The 13,078-nt window shown below is 45.2% G+C and overlaps 1 protein-coding gene across 1 annotated transcript in view; it reads left to right on the top strand.

The window, feature by feature from the left end:
• Positions 1–12,217, top strand: part of TANGO6 (transport and golgi organization 6 homolog) — a 189,721-nt gene extending 177,504 nt beyond the window's left edge. The window contains exon 18 of the mRNA XM_051974727.1: positions 11,423–12,217. Within this exon, the coding sequence (XP_051830687.1) occupies positions 11,423–11,599 (177 nt within the window). The 3' untranslated portion in view covers positions 11,600–12,217. The remainder of the gene's footprint in view (positions 1–11,422) is intronic.
• Positions 12,218–13,078: the final 861 nt, after the last annotated feature.

The raw sequence follows: 13,078 nt of genomic DNA, 5'->3' as shown, positions 1-13,078 counted from the left end.
ACATATGGTTTTGCAAGGGTTAATGCTGAAGACTATCTTTGCATAGATTTTGAAAATAAAAAGCTAAGTTCCAGTGATCTTGTGATGAAGAGAGCCATCTACACCCAGAGAGAGAACAGTGGGAACTGAGTGTGGATCACAACATAACATTCTCATTCTTTTTGTTATTTGCTTGCATTTTGTTTTCTTACTCATTTTCATACTTTTTAATCTAATTTTTCTTGTGCAGCAAGATAATTGCATAAATATGTATGTATATATTAGATTTAACATATATTTTAATATGTTGAACATAGATTACTTGACATCTAGGAGAGAGGGGAGAAAGGAGGGGAAAATTGGAACACAAGGTTTTACAAGGGTCAATGTTGAAAAGTTATCCATGCATATGTTTTGAAAATAAAAACTATAATAAAAAAGAGTAGGGAAAAAAAAAGAAAAAGCTAAAAAAAAATGAAAGGGAGAGAAGTGAGAGTCCCTCTGCCTTCTGTTTTGTTCAACCAATTGAGTTTTAGATCACATTGATTTTTGTCCAAAGACCTCAAGTCCATAATCTATGAGGATCAATTAAAAGAACTGAGGGTGTTGAGCCTGGGGAGGAACGACACAGCCCAGAGCAGTCTTCAAGAGCTTGGAGCCTTATTCTCTTGGTCCCCAGAGGGCAGGAGCTGCACAAAGGTAAATTCTGTCTGTTAGTCGGGGCACACGGGCTCCAGCACTCCCCTTGTTCCCTGCACCGATGTGAGGCATCCCAGAGTGGCAAGGGCTGGGTGAGGATGTCGGGTCCCCTCCCGGGAGGCCTTCCGCGCAGGCCGCTGGTCAGTGCCAGAGGAGGCTCTGCCTCCGGTTCTGGCTGCCCAGTGACCCGTCCAGTTCTGAAGGCCTGTGAGCCCGGGGCTCCGGCTCCTCGGCCCTCTGGGCCTGTGCATCCCACGTTCGGTCCGACCTCCAAAGCCCAAACCGGCCGCCGTGAGTCAGTGTTGAGGGAGGTGGTGGCCACGGTCCGGCCTTGGGCTTTCTCTGGTCTCTCGTGATTTTCCCACGTGTTCTGTGCATTTTGCTTTTCCCTCGGCCTCTGGTCCAGGGCTCTGTCCTTGCCTCCTGAAGTCAGTTCAGTTAGACAGCCCGATTCCCTCCACAAAGGCTCTAGATCCTGTGAAACACCCGGCCCTGTGCGGGGCTGAATCCTGTCGGGGAAGTTCCCTGGGGAACGGCGTCTCCGTCCCTAGTGTCCAACCAGAAGTCTTTGGGATGGAGACTGGGCCGGGGAGGGTGGCTTAGGCTTCTTGGTCCCCAGACCTGAGAACCGTGCCGGACTCTCCCCCGCCGCCTCCCGCCCTGGTCCCCCCGGCCCGGGATAGCCCAGCAGGGTCGGGGCTGAGGAGACGGGCCTTCTCGGGCCCAGCCTCCCGCAGGCCCCGTCCTTCCTGCGCTCTGCGGGCTGCGAGCCGGGCACGAGGACTTGGCCCTTCCCCGAAGATTACCTGCATTGTGGTTACCCAGGGCAGAGAGAAACGAAGCTCTTCCTGTGTCGGGCACCGTAATTGAGCTGTTTTAATGCCAAGATTTTAATCACCTTCCTAGGACAATGGGCCGGGGCCCAGAAAGCGGCAGCCTCTGCCTGTGCGCACCAGCCCTTTCTGAGCCTCCTTTGTTCTATTTCTGTGCTGTGGGGGTGTGGGGAAGCTGCTGCGGCCCGCGGTGCTATTTAAAGACATTGAGCCTGCTGCTGCTGGGCTGCTGCTGCAGTGCTTGGTGTTGGCTCCTCTCGGGAGGGATGCGTGACCTTGGGAAGCCCTTGACAGCGAGGAGCAGCCCGGCCGGCAGCATCTCCCACAAGTATCACCCGGCTTCCCTCCCCTCGCCCCCTTTCAGAGCAGCTAATCGCTAGCTGCCATCTTGGTCTCTGTCTCCTTGGCTGCCCAGTGGATCTGCCTCCCAGTAGCCTTTTTGGTGCTTCAGCAGTTAATCCCCCTCTCTTTATTCTTCAATGAGCGGGGTTAGTAATACCCTCCCTGCTAGAGCCTCCAATCAGCGCTTGAGGCCCTCTGCCCATTTGTAACAGTCAGACACAATCCAGAAAGGGTAAAAACTGCATTTATCTCTGGGGCTAACAGAGAGAAATGCTTTGAAAAATAAATGATTTTTTTTTTAAAGCTCAGCAACCTTCGATTTATAACAATGCATAGAACTTAGAGCACACTCAATAGTCTGTATCTGTCAAGCAAGGGTAAAAATTCCCCAGACTCCATTAGTAATCCCGTCTTTCTTTTCTGACCCTCCCAGAGCTTTCGATGAAATGTCTCAAAAGCCTGGTCTTTTTGTTTCAAATTGGTGCAATTTCTTGCCCTGCGCCCATCAAAGCAGAGGTGTGGGCTTTATTGATAAAGAATTGATTCTTTTCCAAGCCAGAAGCTTCCCCCACAGGTCAGAAACACCTGCCTCTTATTCTCCTTTGCCTTTCATTTCCCCACGATCCTAGTTTATTCACCTCTCGGACAAAAACACTTAGTCCTAGTTGTGGTTTGCTGCTTTCCAGTTTGTGCAGGAGGAATTCCTCTCGCTAGCTGTATGGCAGTCAGCTTGGTCCAGGTGTTTGAATTGATCGGATGTTTGACTTAATAAACAGTTACTGTCTACCCTGAAATCTGAATTACTGATTACCAGGATTTCTGAGAACCCAAATTATCTCACAACATATTTGCTGCTCTTTTTTTTTCAGCTTCCTTTTTTTAATCATGAACTTAACAAACATAAGCACGAACATTTCCATATGCAAAGAACAGGAAAAGAGGTTTTGTGTGTGAAACTAGGAGTCTCTATTATGCACATTTGTTTTTTTTTTTCCTCCAGATGATTTTAAATTTAATATGGTAATAACAGTACTGTTCTGCTTATATGGGATGCCTTTTGAACTTCTTTCTATACCCTTTTATGTGTTTTTAAATGTTTAATTAATACTATTTTCTTTTTTATCTATTTCTATCACTAGACCTTTATATTTCTATTCTCCCCCCACACTGTGAAATAAAAAAAATTTTTGAAAGCTATATCTATCTTGATTTTTTTATTTCTTTTTCTAGCTTTTTTAGTTGTAAGCCCATTTCATTGATCTTCTCTTTCTCTATTTTAAAGCAAGTAAGCATCTAGAGATAAAATTTCTCCTAATAACCGCACAAATTTTGGTTTGTCATCTCATTGTCATTCTCTTGGATGAAATTAGATGGTGGCTATGATTTGTTGTTTCACCCATTCATTCTTTAGGATTAGATTATGTAATTTCCGATTCATTTTTGATCTATTTTCTCCTGGTTTTTTATCACATGTGATTTTTATTGCATCATGATCTGGAAAAAATACATTTACTATTTCTGCCTGCCTGCATTTGCATATCTATCTTGAAACAAAAAGTTTATTGAAATAAAACAAACATACATTGATCTTCTCTGAAAATATGTGTCTCACCCTGGAGCATGAAAGTCCTCAGTCTTCCCCTACTTCTTGGCCTGGCTGTAGCCATGCTTTGTGTCTTTTCCAGCCATTGCCTCACTCTCTGTTTTCCTTCTCTCCTACTAGTTCCAGAAGCATAATCAAATTAATTTTGTGATTGCTTCTGCAAAGAGTATGTCAGCTTATTCCACTATGATCCCATCCACCATCTTTGTAACTTTTCAAACCACTATATCCCTCTTTTGCCATCACTTCGCTATTTGTCATCTCCCACTACTAGACTGTAAGACTGTAAGTGTAAAGGCACTGCCTTTACTTTTATATTTGTATCCCCAGTTAGCACAGTGTTTGGCACGTAGGAAGCACTTAACAGATGCTTTTTAGTTTATTTATTCTGCACTATCTACTTTTCTGCCAGGAGGTGGGGAAAAATACTTCATCATCAAAATTCTAGAGTAGTGTTTGGCCATTGAGTCAATTATAAGTAAGTCTTCCAAAGTTGTTTTCCTTAACAGTGCTGTGGACTAAATCATTCTCCCAGCTCTGCTCACTTCATTCTGCATTAGTTCACGTGAGTCTTCCCAGGTTTCTCTTGGCAAAATAATATCTCCTGTCATTTGTGCATCAGAATTTGTTCGGCCCTTCCCCACTAAGTGTGGGGGACAATATGCACAAAGGTACGGTGACAAGAGATGGGATGTCACGTACAGAGAACCACGAGCACACCGACTGGTTGGAGCATGGTCAGCCAGTCACCAAGCACTTATTCAGCCTTTGCTCTGTGCCAGGTTCTTTGCTGGGCTCCAGGTACCCAAGATAGTCCCTGACCTCAAGGAGCTCTCACCCTAATGGGAGAACACAGTTCATAGAAGGAAGCTGAAGAGCAGAAGAGGGAAGGAAAGGGGAAGGAGAGGTGCCCTGGAGAGAGGAAATGTTAGAGGAAGTCTGGAGAACTGTGAGACCTCAGTGCCCTGGGCACTCTCTTTAAATGGGGGCCAGTTGGAGAGGCCGCAAGGGCTGAAGCAAAGTAGTGAAGAAGACAGAGCCCTAGTCTTTTCACCCTGATTGCCTCAGTTTTCTCTCTGTCAAAAGAGCTGGAGAAGGAAACGTCCAATCTCTTCAGTATCTTTGCCAAGAAAACCCCAAATGGGGTCATGGACGCTTAGTCAGAACAATACCTGAACATTGAGCTTCCAGGATGAAGAGCATTCAGAGGCATGGCAGAGGAATTCCAGAATGCAGCCTGGAGAGGACATATGGAATATCTGAGGGGGGTTAATGTATAATCAGTCTAGGACGAACAGACTGGACCCAGATTGTGAAGGACTTTAAATGCCAAATAGAGATGTATGTATGTATGTTATACAAAAGACTCATTTCTAATCGTGGTCAGAATTACACTTTAGAAATATAAATTTGTGATCAGCTTTGACAGACTTTGTTCTCAGCAGTACAATGATCCAAGATATTTCCAAAATACTTTTGAAGTAGAATGCTATCACATCCAGAGAAAGAACTATGGGGTCTGAATATAGATTGAAGCATGTTATTTTCACTTTTTCTTGTTTTGTTTTGTTTTCCTTCTTGTGGCTTTTCCCTTTTGTTCTGATTCTCCTTTTACAGCATGACTAATGTGGAAATATATTTAACATGATTGTACATGTATAACCTATATCAGATAGTTTACTGTTTTAGGCGGGGGGGAAGGGAAGAAAGGAGAAAAATTTGGAACTCAAAATCTTATTAAAGTGAAGTTTGAAAACTATCTTTACATGTAACTGGAAAAAATAAAATGCTATTAAATGGGGGGGGGAATATACATTTGGCATGTCTGTGGAAGAAGGATTGGAAAGGGAAGAGACTGGACTGCAAGAGGACTATTTTGGAGACTGATGTAATAGTCCAATTGGGAGGAACCAGGGCAGTGATGATGCAGAGAAAAAAGGGAGGTATTGAGATAGTTTCAGCAACCAGACTTGGCAACCATTTGGATTGGGATTGGAGTCTAGTGTAGAATAAGAATGATAAATATTGCCTAGATTATGAATCTTAAGTCAAGAAGAGTAGTGATGTCCTCACCAGAAATAGGAGTGTGTTTTATGGGAAAGAGAGTTTCTTATATCTGAGGTGTGTTTTATGGGAAAGATAGTTGTATTTGAGATATCCAGAAGGAGTGTGTTTTATGGGAATGGGAAAGACACTTGTATTTGAGATATCCAGAAGGAGTGTGTTTTATGGGAATGGGAAAGACAGTTGTATTGGAGATATCCAGAAAGGAGTGTGTTTTGTGGGAAAAAATAATTGGTTGTATTTGAGATATCCAGAAGGAGTATGTTTTATAGGAAAGACATATGGTTGTATTTGAGATATCTTGAATTTGAGATGTCTGTGGGACTCCTAGATGATACCCAGTCAGGGTAGAGGTATGAGAACTTACTCTGGGGAGGTGAGAGATGGCTATATAGACATGGCAGAGAGATAATTGTTGGATCCATGGAAACTAAGTAGATAAGTAGATAAGGACCAGGATATGAAAGATAATCAGTTCAGGATGGAGGAGAGCAAAAAGGAACAGTGCCATGAAAACCCAGGAAGGAAAGGCTCTCCAGAAAGGAGTAATTGGCTCAGTCACATGCTGTAGAACAAAGGTCTTTGGACTTAATGTGGATCTTAAAGAGAGTGGTTTCCATCAAATAGAGAGAATGGAGCCAGTTTGTAAAAGGCTGAGAAGTGAGTGGGAGGGAAGCTTTAGAAGAATAGCTCAAGAAGATGAGAGAAGCATCAAGTGAAGTTTTTTTTTTTTAATAATGGGGAAATTCTGGGCATATTTGTAAAGAGCAGGGAAAGACTCAATGGATAAGTAGTTTATATAATTATGGAGAAAGGAGAAATGATTGAAGGAGCTGACCATTTTCTTCTTCAAAACTAGACCAAAGAAGGAGAGTATATGAAGGTGGACAAGAAGGAATTTGGGATAAGTGTCTCAATTTTGTTTGGTGAAAGATGAAACAGGATCTTCTGCTAGCAGAAAGGAAATGGAGAGGGTGATAATGTTAGGTGCCTTTAGAAGAGAGGTTTTGAAAAGCTGCTATAGGGATAGGATAGAAAGCCAAATCAGGGAAATGCAAATTAAAAATATTTATAGTAACTCTTTTCTGGAGGCAAAGAATTGGAAATTGAGGGGATGCTCATCAATTGGGGAATAGCTGAACAAATTGTGGTGTATTATGATGGAATAACTTTTGTGCTATAAGAAATGGCTGTTGTGATACGGGAGCCACCCACCAGTGGCTGCTGGAGGCTAACTCAGACCTGTAGAATGGATATCTTCATGTCAGAGGATGATAATGCTACAAGGAGACTGAGAGGCAGTTGCTGTTCTCTGACCTCTCTCCTCTTCCCTTTGCCTCCAATTTATTTTATTCCCAATCCACAAAGAACATCTGCATCTAAAAACTGCTTTGCAACTCCTTCAAGTGTCACAGCTCTGGAGGCTCTTGAAGAATTGACCTGCCCCTTCAGTTAGGCATGGTCCTTAACAAATGGCAGGCAGGATCCTCTCAGGAAAACTTGGTCAAGATTTAGATAACCTTCTACACCCACAAAGAGGACAGTGGGAACTGAATATGGATCACAACATAGTATTTTCACTCTTTTTGTTGTTATTTGCTTGCGTTTTGCTTTCTCATTTTTTTCTTTTTGATCTGACTTTTCTTGTGCAGCATGATATTTGCGGAAATTTGTATAGAGAAATTGCACGTGTTTAACATATGTTGGATCACTTGTCAACTGGGGGAAGAGTGAGGGTAAGGAGAGAAAAATTAGAACACAGGATTTTGTAGGGGTGAATGTCAAAAATTATCCATGTATATATTTTGAAAATAAAAAGTTTTCATTAAAAATATTTAGATGAGCTGATACAGAGTGAAATATACTGTATATAAAGTAACAGCAATATTGTTATTCTGAACCACTTAGCTATTTTCACAAAACAATGATCCAAGACAACTCTGAAGGACTTATGATGAAAAATATATCCCCAGAGAAAGAACTAATAGTGGCTGAATGCAGATTGAAGCATGCTTTTTTTTTTTAACTTTATTTGTCAGATTTTGTGGGATTTTTGGTCTATGTTTTCTTTCACAGTATGGAAAGGTTTTGCTTGACTACACATATATAACCTATATCAAATTGCTTGCCTTCTCAGTGAGGGGAGTAGAGAAGGAAAAAGGGAGAGAATTTGGAACTCAGAGTTTTAACATGAATGTTTAAAAAAAATTGTTTTTACATGTAACTGGGGAAAAATAAAATACTACATAGAATTGCTTTAAAAAAAAAATCAATCAGGGAAAAGTAAAAGGATTGACAGTAACATTGAAGGCCCAGATAAGATTGGATAACATTGATCTGTAATGGATCCAGTTAATTTGTAATGTGACTCCTTCTGCCTTTGCTCAGCAACACAGAATGGTGCAGAGAGATGGTAGAAGGGATCCAGGGTAGGGGTCTGGAAAGAAATAATGAGTAATAAGACAGATGAACTAGGAATTCATTAATTATAGTACTTAGCCATCGGAAGCTGCATCTTAAGATTTTTTATCTCATATGTTAGTACGATTTCTTAAATATTTTATTCACACTCTTTACCACTTAAAATTTATTGGGTAGGGGAGAAAAAGAGAAAGAAGGGAAGACAGGGAGAGAGACAAAAGAGAGGGGAGGAGGGGTGAGATAAAGAGGAAGGAAGGGAGAAGAGAGAGAGAGAGATCTCATTTCACCTGCCCCTTAGGGATTGTGCTCATTTGTAATTATTTATGATAACCTGATCCTGGGATAATAACAGAAGAATGGGAGACATTCATCTAATTTTCCTTCACAAAATCACTTTTAATTTTTACCACCTTTTTTCTTTTGGTTTTCTCTGTCCTATCCAGCATCAGGATATTCCAATGGCTCTTTGAGGAGGCAAAAATGCTCATCTCTGTCCTTCCTGTTGTGAGTGAACCTGGGTCCTTCAACCCCATGGAGCTCTCCCCTTCCCTTTTAAATGTATGCAGGCCATCCATGATCTTTCTAGGCCAAGTCCATCCCACTTGACCGTCCCCATCCCTGCAGCATCCATGGTACATGCTACAAGAAGTCTGTGCGGGAAAAGGAAAAAAATATCCATTTTTTTTTTTTTGGCAAAATGCCCTTGCCATCCCTCCTTGACATTCCTCAAAGAGTCTGACTGCTTCCTAAGGATCTCCCCAACCCCACTGCCTCTCAGACAGCAAAGCGGTTCATTTCTCACCACCCACTGTTGTGAACCAAGCTATTTGAATTTGCCCCCACCCTCGGAGCGAGGGGGTGAGCAGCAGGTGTGCTGAACTGTTAATGAGAGGTTTCCTAGGTGGGATTGCCTGTATCCTGCCCACCACAGAGACTCCTGTGTGTAACTTTACCTTTGAACTCTCTTCATGCTCAGCCTATGATCTGAGGGATTTGATGACAATCCCTCCCTGACGTGGTGCTTTGATCCATGGGGAGTCCAGAGGAAGTGCTGTGATGTGTGGGATTCCCAGAGTTACAGGGATTCGGGGAGGAAGAGCACCAGTGAGTTATTGGGATTAAGTTTTTAATTAAAAAGGAGCTGCGCTTGACACTTGGTGCCTAAAGGAGAGATCCTGCAGCTGGCGTGAGTGACCTTTGCACTTTTACAGGTAATTCATATTCAAGGATAAAGCATTGTTGCAAGTTATCATTATTTTTATCCTACAGGGAGAGCAGGCTGTATGGTGAGGGCAATGTAGAATCATCAGCCTTCTCTCTGGAGGGAAATGAGGGGCTTCCCGGTTCTTTCCTAAACTCCCCCTTCCCCCACACATCAGGTGCATTTGAGGAGCCCAGCACAGCCACTGGTGCTCTCAGGCTGGGACAAAGTGACCTTGCCACAGACAGAGCACAGAATCCATGAGAACGAGGGCAGCCCTGCTGCTTAGGGAAGCTTGCTCTTTCAGGATTCCTCTCATGTGTTTACCTCTGACAGGGAGGGAAGAGGGAGAGGGAAAGCGGGGGAAGGTGTGTGCCTGCCCTCCCCCCACAGAGCCCCTACCTTCTGATCAGGAAGAAGGAAAAAGTCTCCAAAGAAGAGCCGTCTGTTCTTGTACTGAATGGAAAATGCCTGTAAAAATGTTTCTTGTGCCTGTGTGGGACTGTTTCTGAGGCAGACGGAATCCTCTGGTGATTTGCTTGACTTGGAGATTAGATAGACATGGATCGGTAGGGAAATCGATAGGGAGATAGACCTGGATCGGTAGGCAGGGGTGGGTGGGTGGATGGGTAGATATGGAGGGAAAGAGACAAAGAGAATAGCTAATAATGGCTGACATTTATATGGCACCTACCGTGTGCCAGTCACTTTACATATATTATCTCATCTGGTCTTCCAGAAGGTGAGGGCTCCTCTTCCTTTTACAGATGAGGAAACCAAAGCAATGAGTAATGAGTAAGTGACTGGCCCAGGATCATTGGGTGTGGGGGGGAGGGGGGTGGGGGTGGGTGTGGGTGAGGCTGCATTTGAACTCGAGGCTTTCTTTTTTTTTTTTTTAAATAAAATATCAAAATGGACAAATTTAATTATATGAAATTCAAAATCATACAAACAAAAATCAATGTAGCCACTGTAAGAGGAAATGCAGAATAGTAAAAATCATTGAATTAAACATTTATAAAATTCTAACTTGCAAAATATAAATTAACACAAATATATGACTAAGAATTATTCCTACTATGTATGAGCAAAAGAATTGAAAATTAATAGCTACATAAAAAAATTCAATTCACTAAAAACAAGATAAATGCAAATGAAAAAAATTCTGAGGTTTCATTTCCTTTTTTTTTAAAATTTTATTTAATAATAACTTTATATTGACAGAATCAATGGCAGGGTAATTTTTTACAACATTATCCCTTGCACTCGCTTCTGTTCCGATTTTCCCCCTCCCTCCCTCCACCCCCTCCCCCAGATGGCAAGCAGTCCTTTACATGTTGAATAGGTTATAGTGTATCCTAGATACAATATATGTGTGCAGAACCGAACAGTTTTCTTGTTGCACAGGGAGAATTGGATTCAGAAGGTAGAAATAACCCGGGAAGAAAAACATAAATGCAGATATGAACTCGGGGCTTTCTGCCTGCAAATTATCGCCGTCCCCCTGGGCTGACCCCATAAGTCACTACATATAGTAATAAAAGCTTGCTCTAGTTTATGCTGCACGGTCATTTCAGGAGCCCTCCTGCTGTGTCGCTTCCTTTTCTTTTTCTTTTCTACCCCTACCTTTTTTCCTGGCTCTTACTCTCTAGCTACCCAAACTCGGATGGGGATCCTCGGAAAAACTGTGAAAGCCACAAGTCATGGGGGAAAGGCCTCCTCTGTGCAGGTTGCTGACCAATTCCAGGGAGAAAGTATATCGTCGGAGAAACCAACCGTAAATCATTGGGATTTCCTGCCTCACTGACGCCGCGGCAGCGAGGAGCGGAGCGGCCAAAGGGCTGGGGGCGGCTCCTTGAGGGCCAAGGGTTATTAATCCATGAGTTAGGAAGACTCCTCCGGAGCGCCCCTCCCTCTGGGGTCCCGGCCACACAAAGGGAAGGGGGGCCGCTTCTCCCGCTCCGCGGTGACAGGGGGGGCCGGGGCCTCAGGACGGGAGCCGGAGAGAAGAGGGGACGCCCTTGGGGCGCTCCCGGAGAACCCATGGGGGCTACCTGAGGAATCCTGGGGAAAGTCTCCTGGGAGACACCGGGCCCAGAGGGAGAAAGAGAATTGGGGCGGGGCCTCCTGCCCCGGGGAGCCGGGCTCCCGCTAAGAACGAGGGCCGCCGCGCCCATTCTGTGGGGCAGAAGCACTCGGTGCCGCTGCTGCAGCCCCCGGGCCCGTCGCTGGCCGGGAGCGGCTCCCGCCGCGGGCTCACGTGCGCGCTTCTCCCTGCAGGTGCTGAGGGACGTCCTGAGGGACCTGTACCGCCTGCTGAAGCACGTGGCGCGTTCGGAGCCCGACGAGGCGGCCGCGCTGCACGCCCAGCTCGCCCTGGAAGAACTGGACGCCATCATGAGGAGCTTCCTGTTCCCGCCCCAGAGGCTGGAGAAGAAGATAGTGGTGCTCCCCTAGGAGGCCCTTCCCGAGGGGGGGCAGGCAGCCATCCCCGGCTCCCCCGGGCAGCAATGAGGGGCTCGTGGCCCCCACGCCCCTCCCCCTCCCGCCCTGCTCCCCCCGGGTGACTTGGGATGCCTGCAGAGGCTCCCGGGACATCCTGCCCCCGCGGGAGGCTCATCGCTCCGAATCCCACGAGGAGCACTTGCCCATTGATGCTGAGGGTGCTCCTCCTCCCCGGGGTCACCGCACAGCTGGGAGGAGCCAGAAGGGACCTCGGGGACCCTCGGGTGCAGCCCAACGCCTCGCACTGTCAGCAGTGAGTTAGTGCCTCCTGAGAGCCCGGCCAGGCCTCTGGTCCCCCGGCCACCCCGAGCAACAGGGCTGCACCCCACACGGGGACTGGGGGACCGGGCCTGCCGGCTGCCCCAGAACCGGGCCGCCCCTGCCCGGGCCAGAACAGGCCCAGCTCTGCCCGCTCCTCCCCCATTTGGTGGGTTACTGCGTTGTCGATGGCAAATGGGGTGAGGGCAGCCCCCGCCCTTTGTGCGAGGGGAGGGTTTCCGTTTCTGATGGGAGAAGGCGTGGGTTTAGAATGAAGGTGACATAAAAAATCAATAAAAATCTTAGAAGAAAGATGCCGTTTCATGGACTGAATGGATAGTGAGCATATCAAAAACCGTGTTGGACACTTTCTGGGGACGTATCCCCGGTGTCATCGGGGCGGGTCTCCCTCTCCAGCCCAGTCGCCTTCACTGTGGCTAATTAACCCAAACTGTGGTATTATTTTGAAATCTATGTCAGTTAATGAGAATAGCTAGCATTTATATAGTTTGCAGAGTGCTTTATGTACTCTCGTCCCCACAATAACCCCATGGTTGGTGCTATTAAAATCCACATTTTTAGAATGAAGAAGACAAGGATTCCCAGGATCACACAGGGTGCCTAAGGCAGGATTTGAACTCAGATCTTCTTGACTCCCAAGGCCAGCACGTTATCCTTTCAAACCAACTCCTGCCCTCATTTCTGCCCACTTTTTCACTCCTTGCTTAACCTTACCTGGTGAACCATATTAAGGAGGAGATATACAGATAGATAAGGTGGATGGATGGATGGATGGAAGGACAGACAGACGAATAGATAGATAGAGGGGACAGAAAAGAGAAGGATAGATGGATAGAAAAATAAATAGATGGCTTATGGAAGGATTGATGGATTAGATCCATGAGGGATGGCTGTATAGACAGATTCACAGACATACAGAAGCATAGATAAATGCAGAGTTAGAGAGATGGAGCGATGAATAAGAAAGACCTTTATGTGCCACATGCGTAGCTATGTATGTGTAGGTATATGTGCATATACCTCCTGTCACTCAGGCCTCTCAGTCAGGCCTCCCCCGCCCCTATTTTCCCTCCCTTCTTTCTTTTCTCCACTTCCCTCCTCTTCCTCTTTCCAAGTTTGCTTCCGAAGCCCTGCAGTCATGTCATGGGCTAG

Source organism: Antechinus flavipes, chromosome 2 (assembly GCF_016432865.1).
Source record: "Antechinus flavipes isolate AdamAnt ecotype Samford, QLD, Australia chromosome 2, AdamAnt_v2, whole genome shotgun sequence".
NCBI classification, from domain to species: domain Eukaryota; kingdom Metazoa; phylum Chordata; class Mammalia; order Dasyuromorphia; family Dasyuridae; genus Antechinus; species Antechinus flavipes.
The sequence above is the reverse complement of the archived record's forward strand: the minus strand, read 5'-3'. Positions and strand labels throughout refer to the sequence as shown.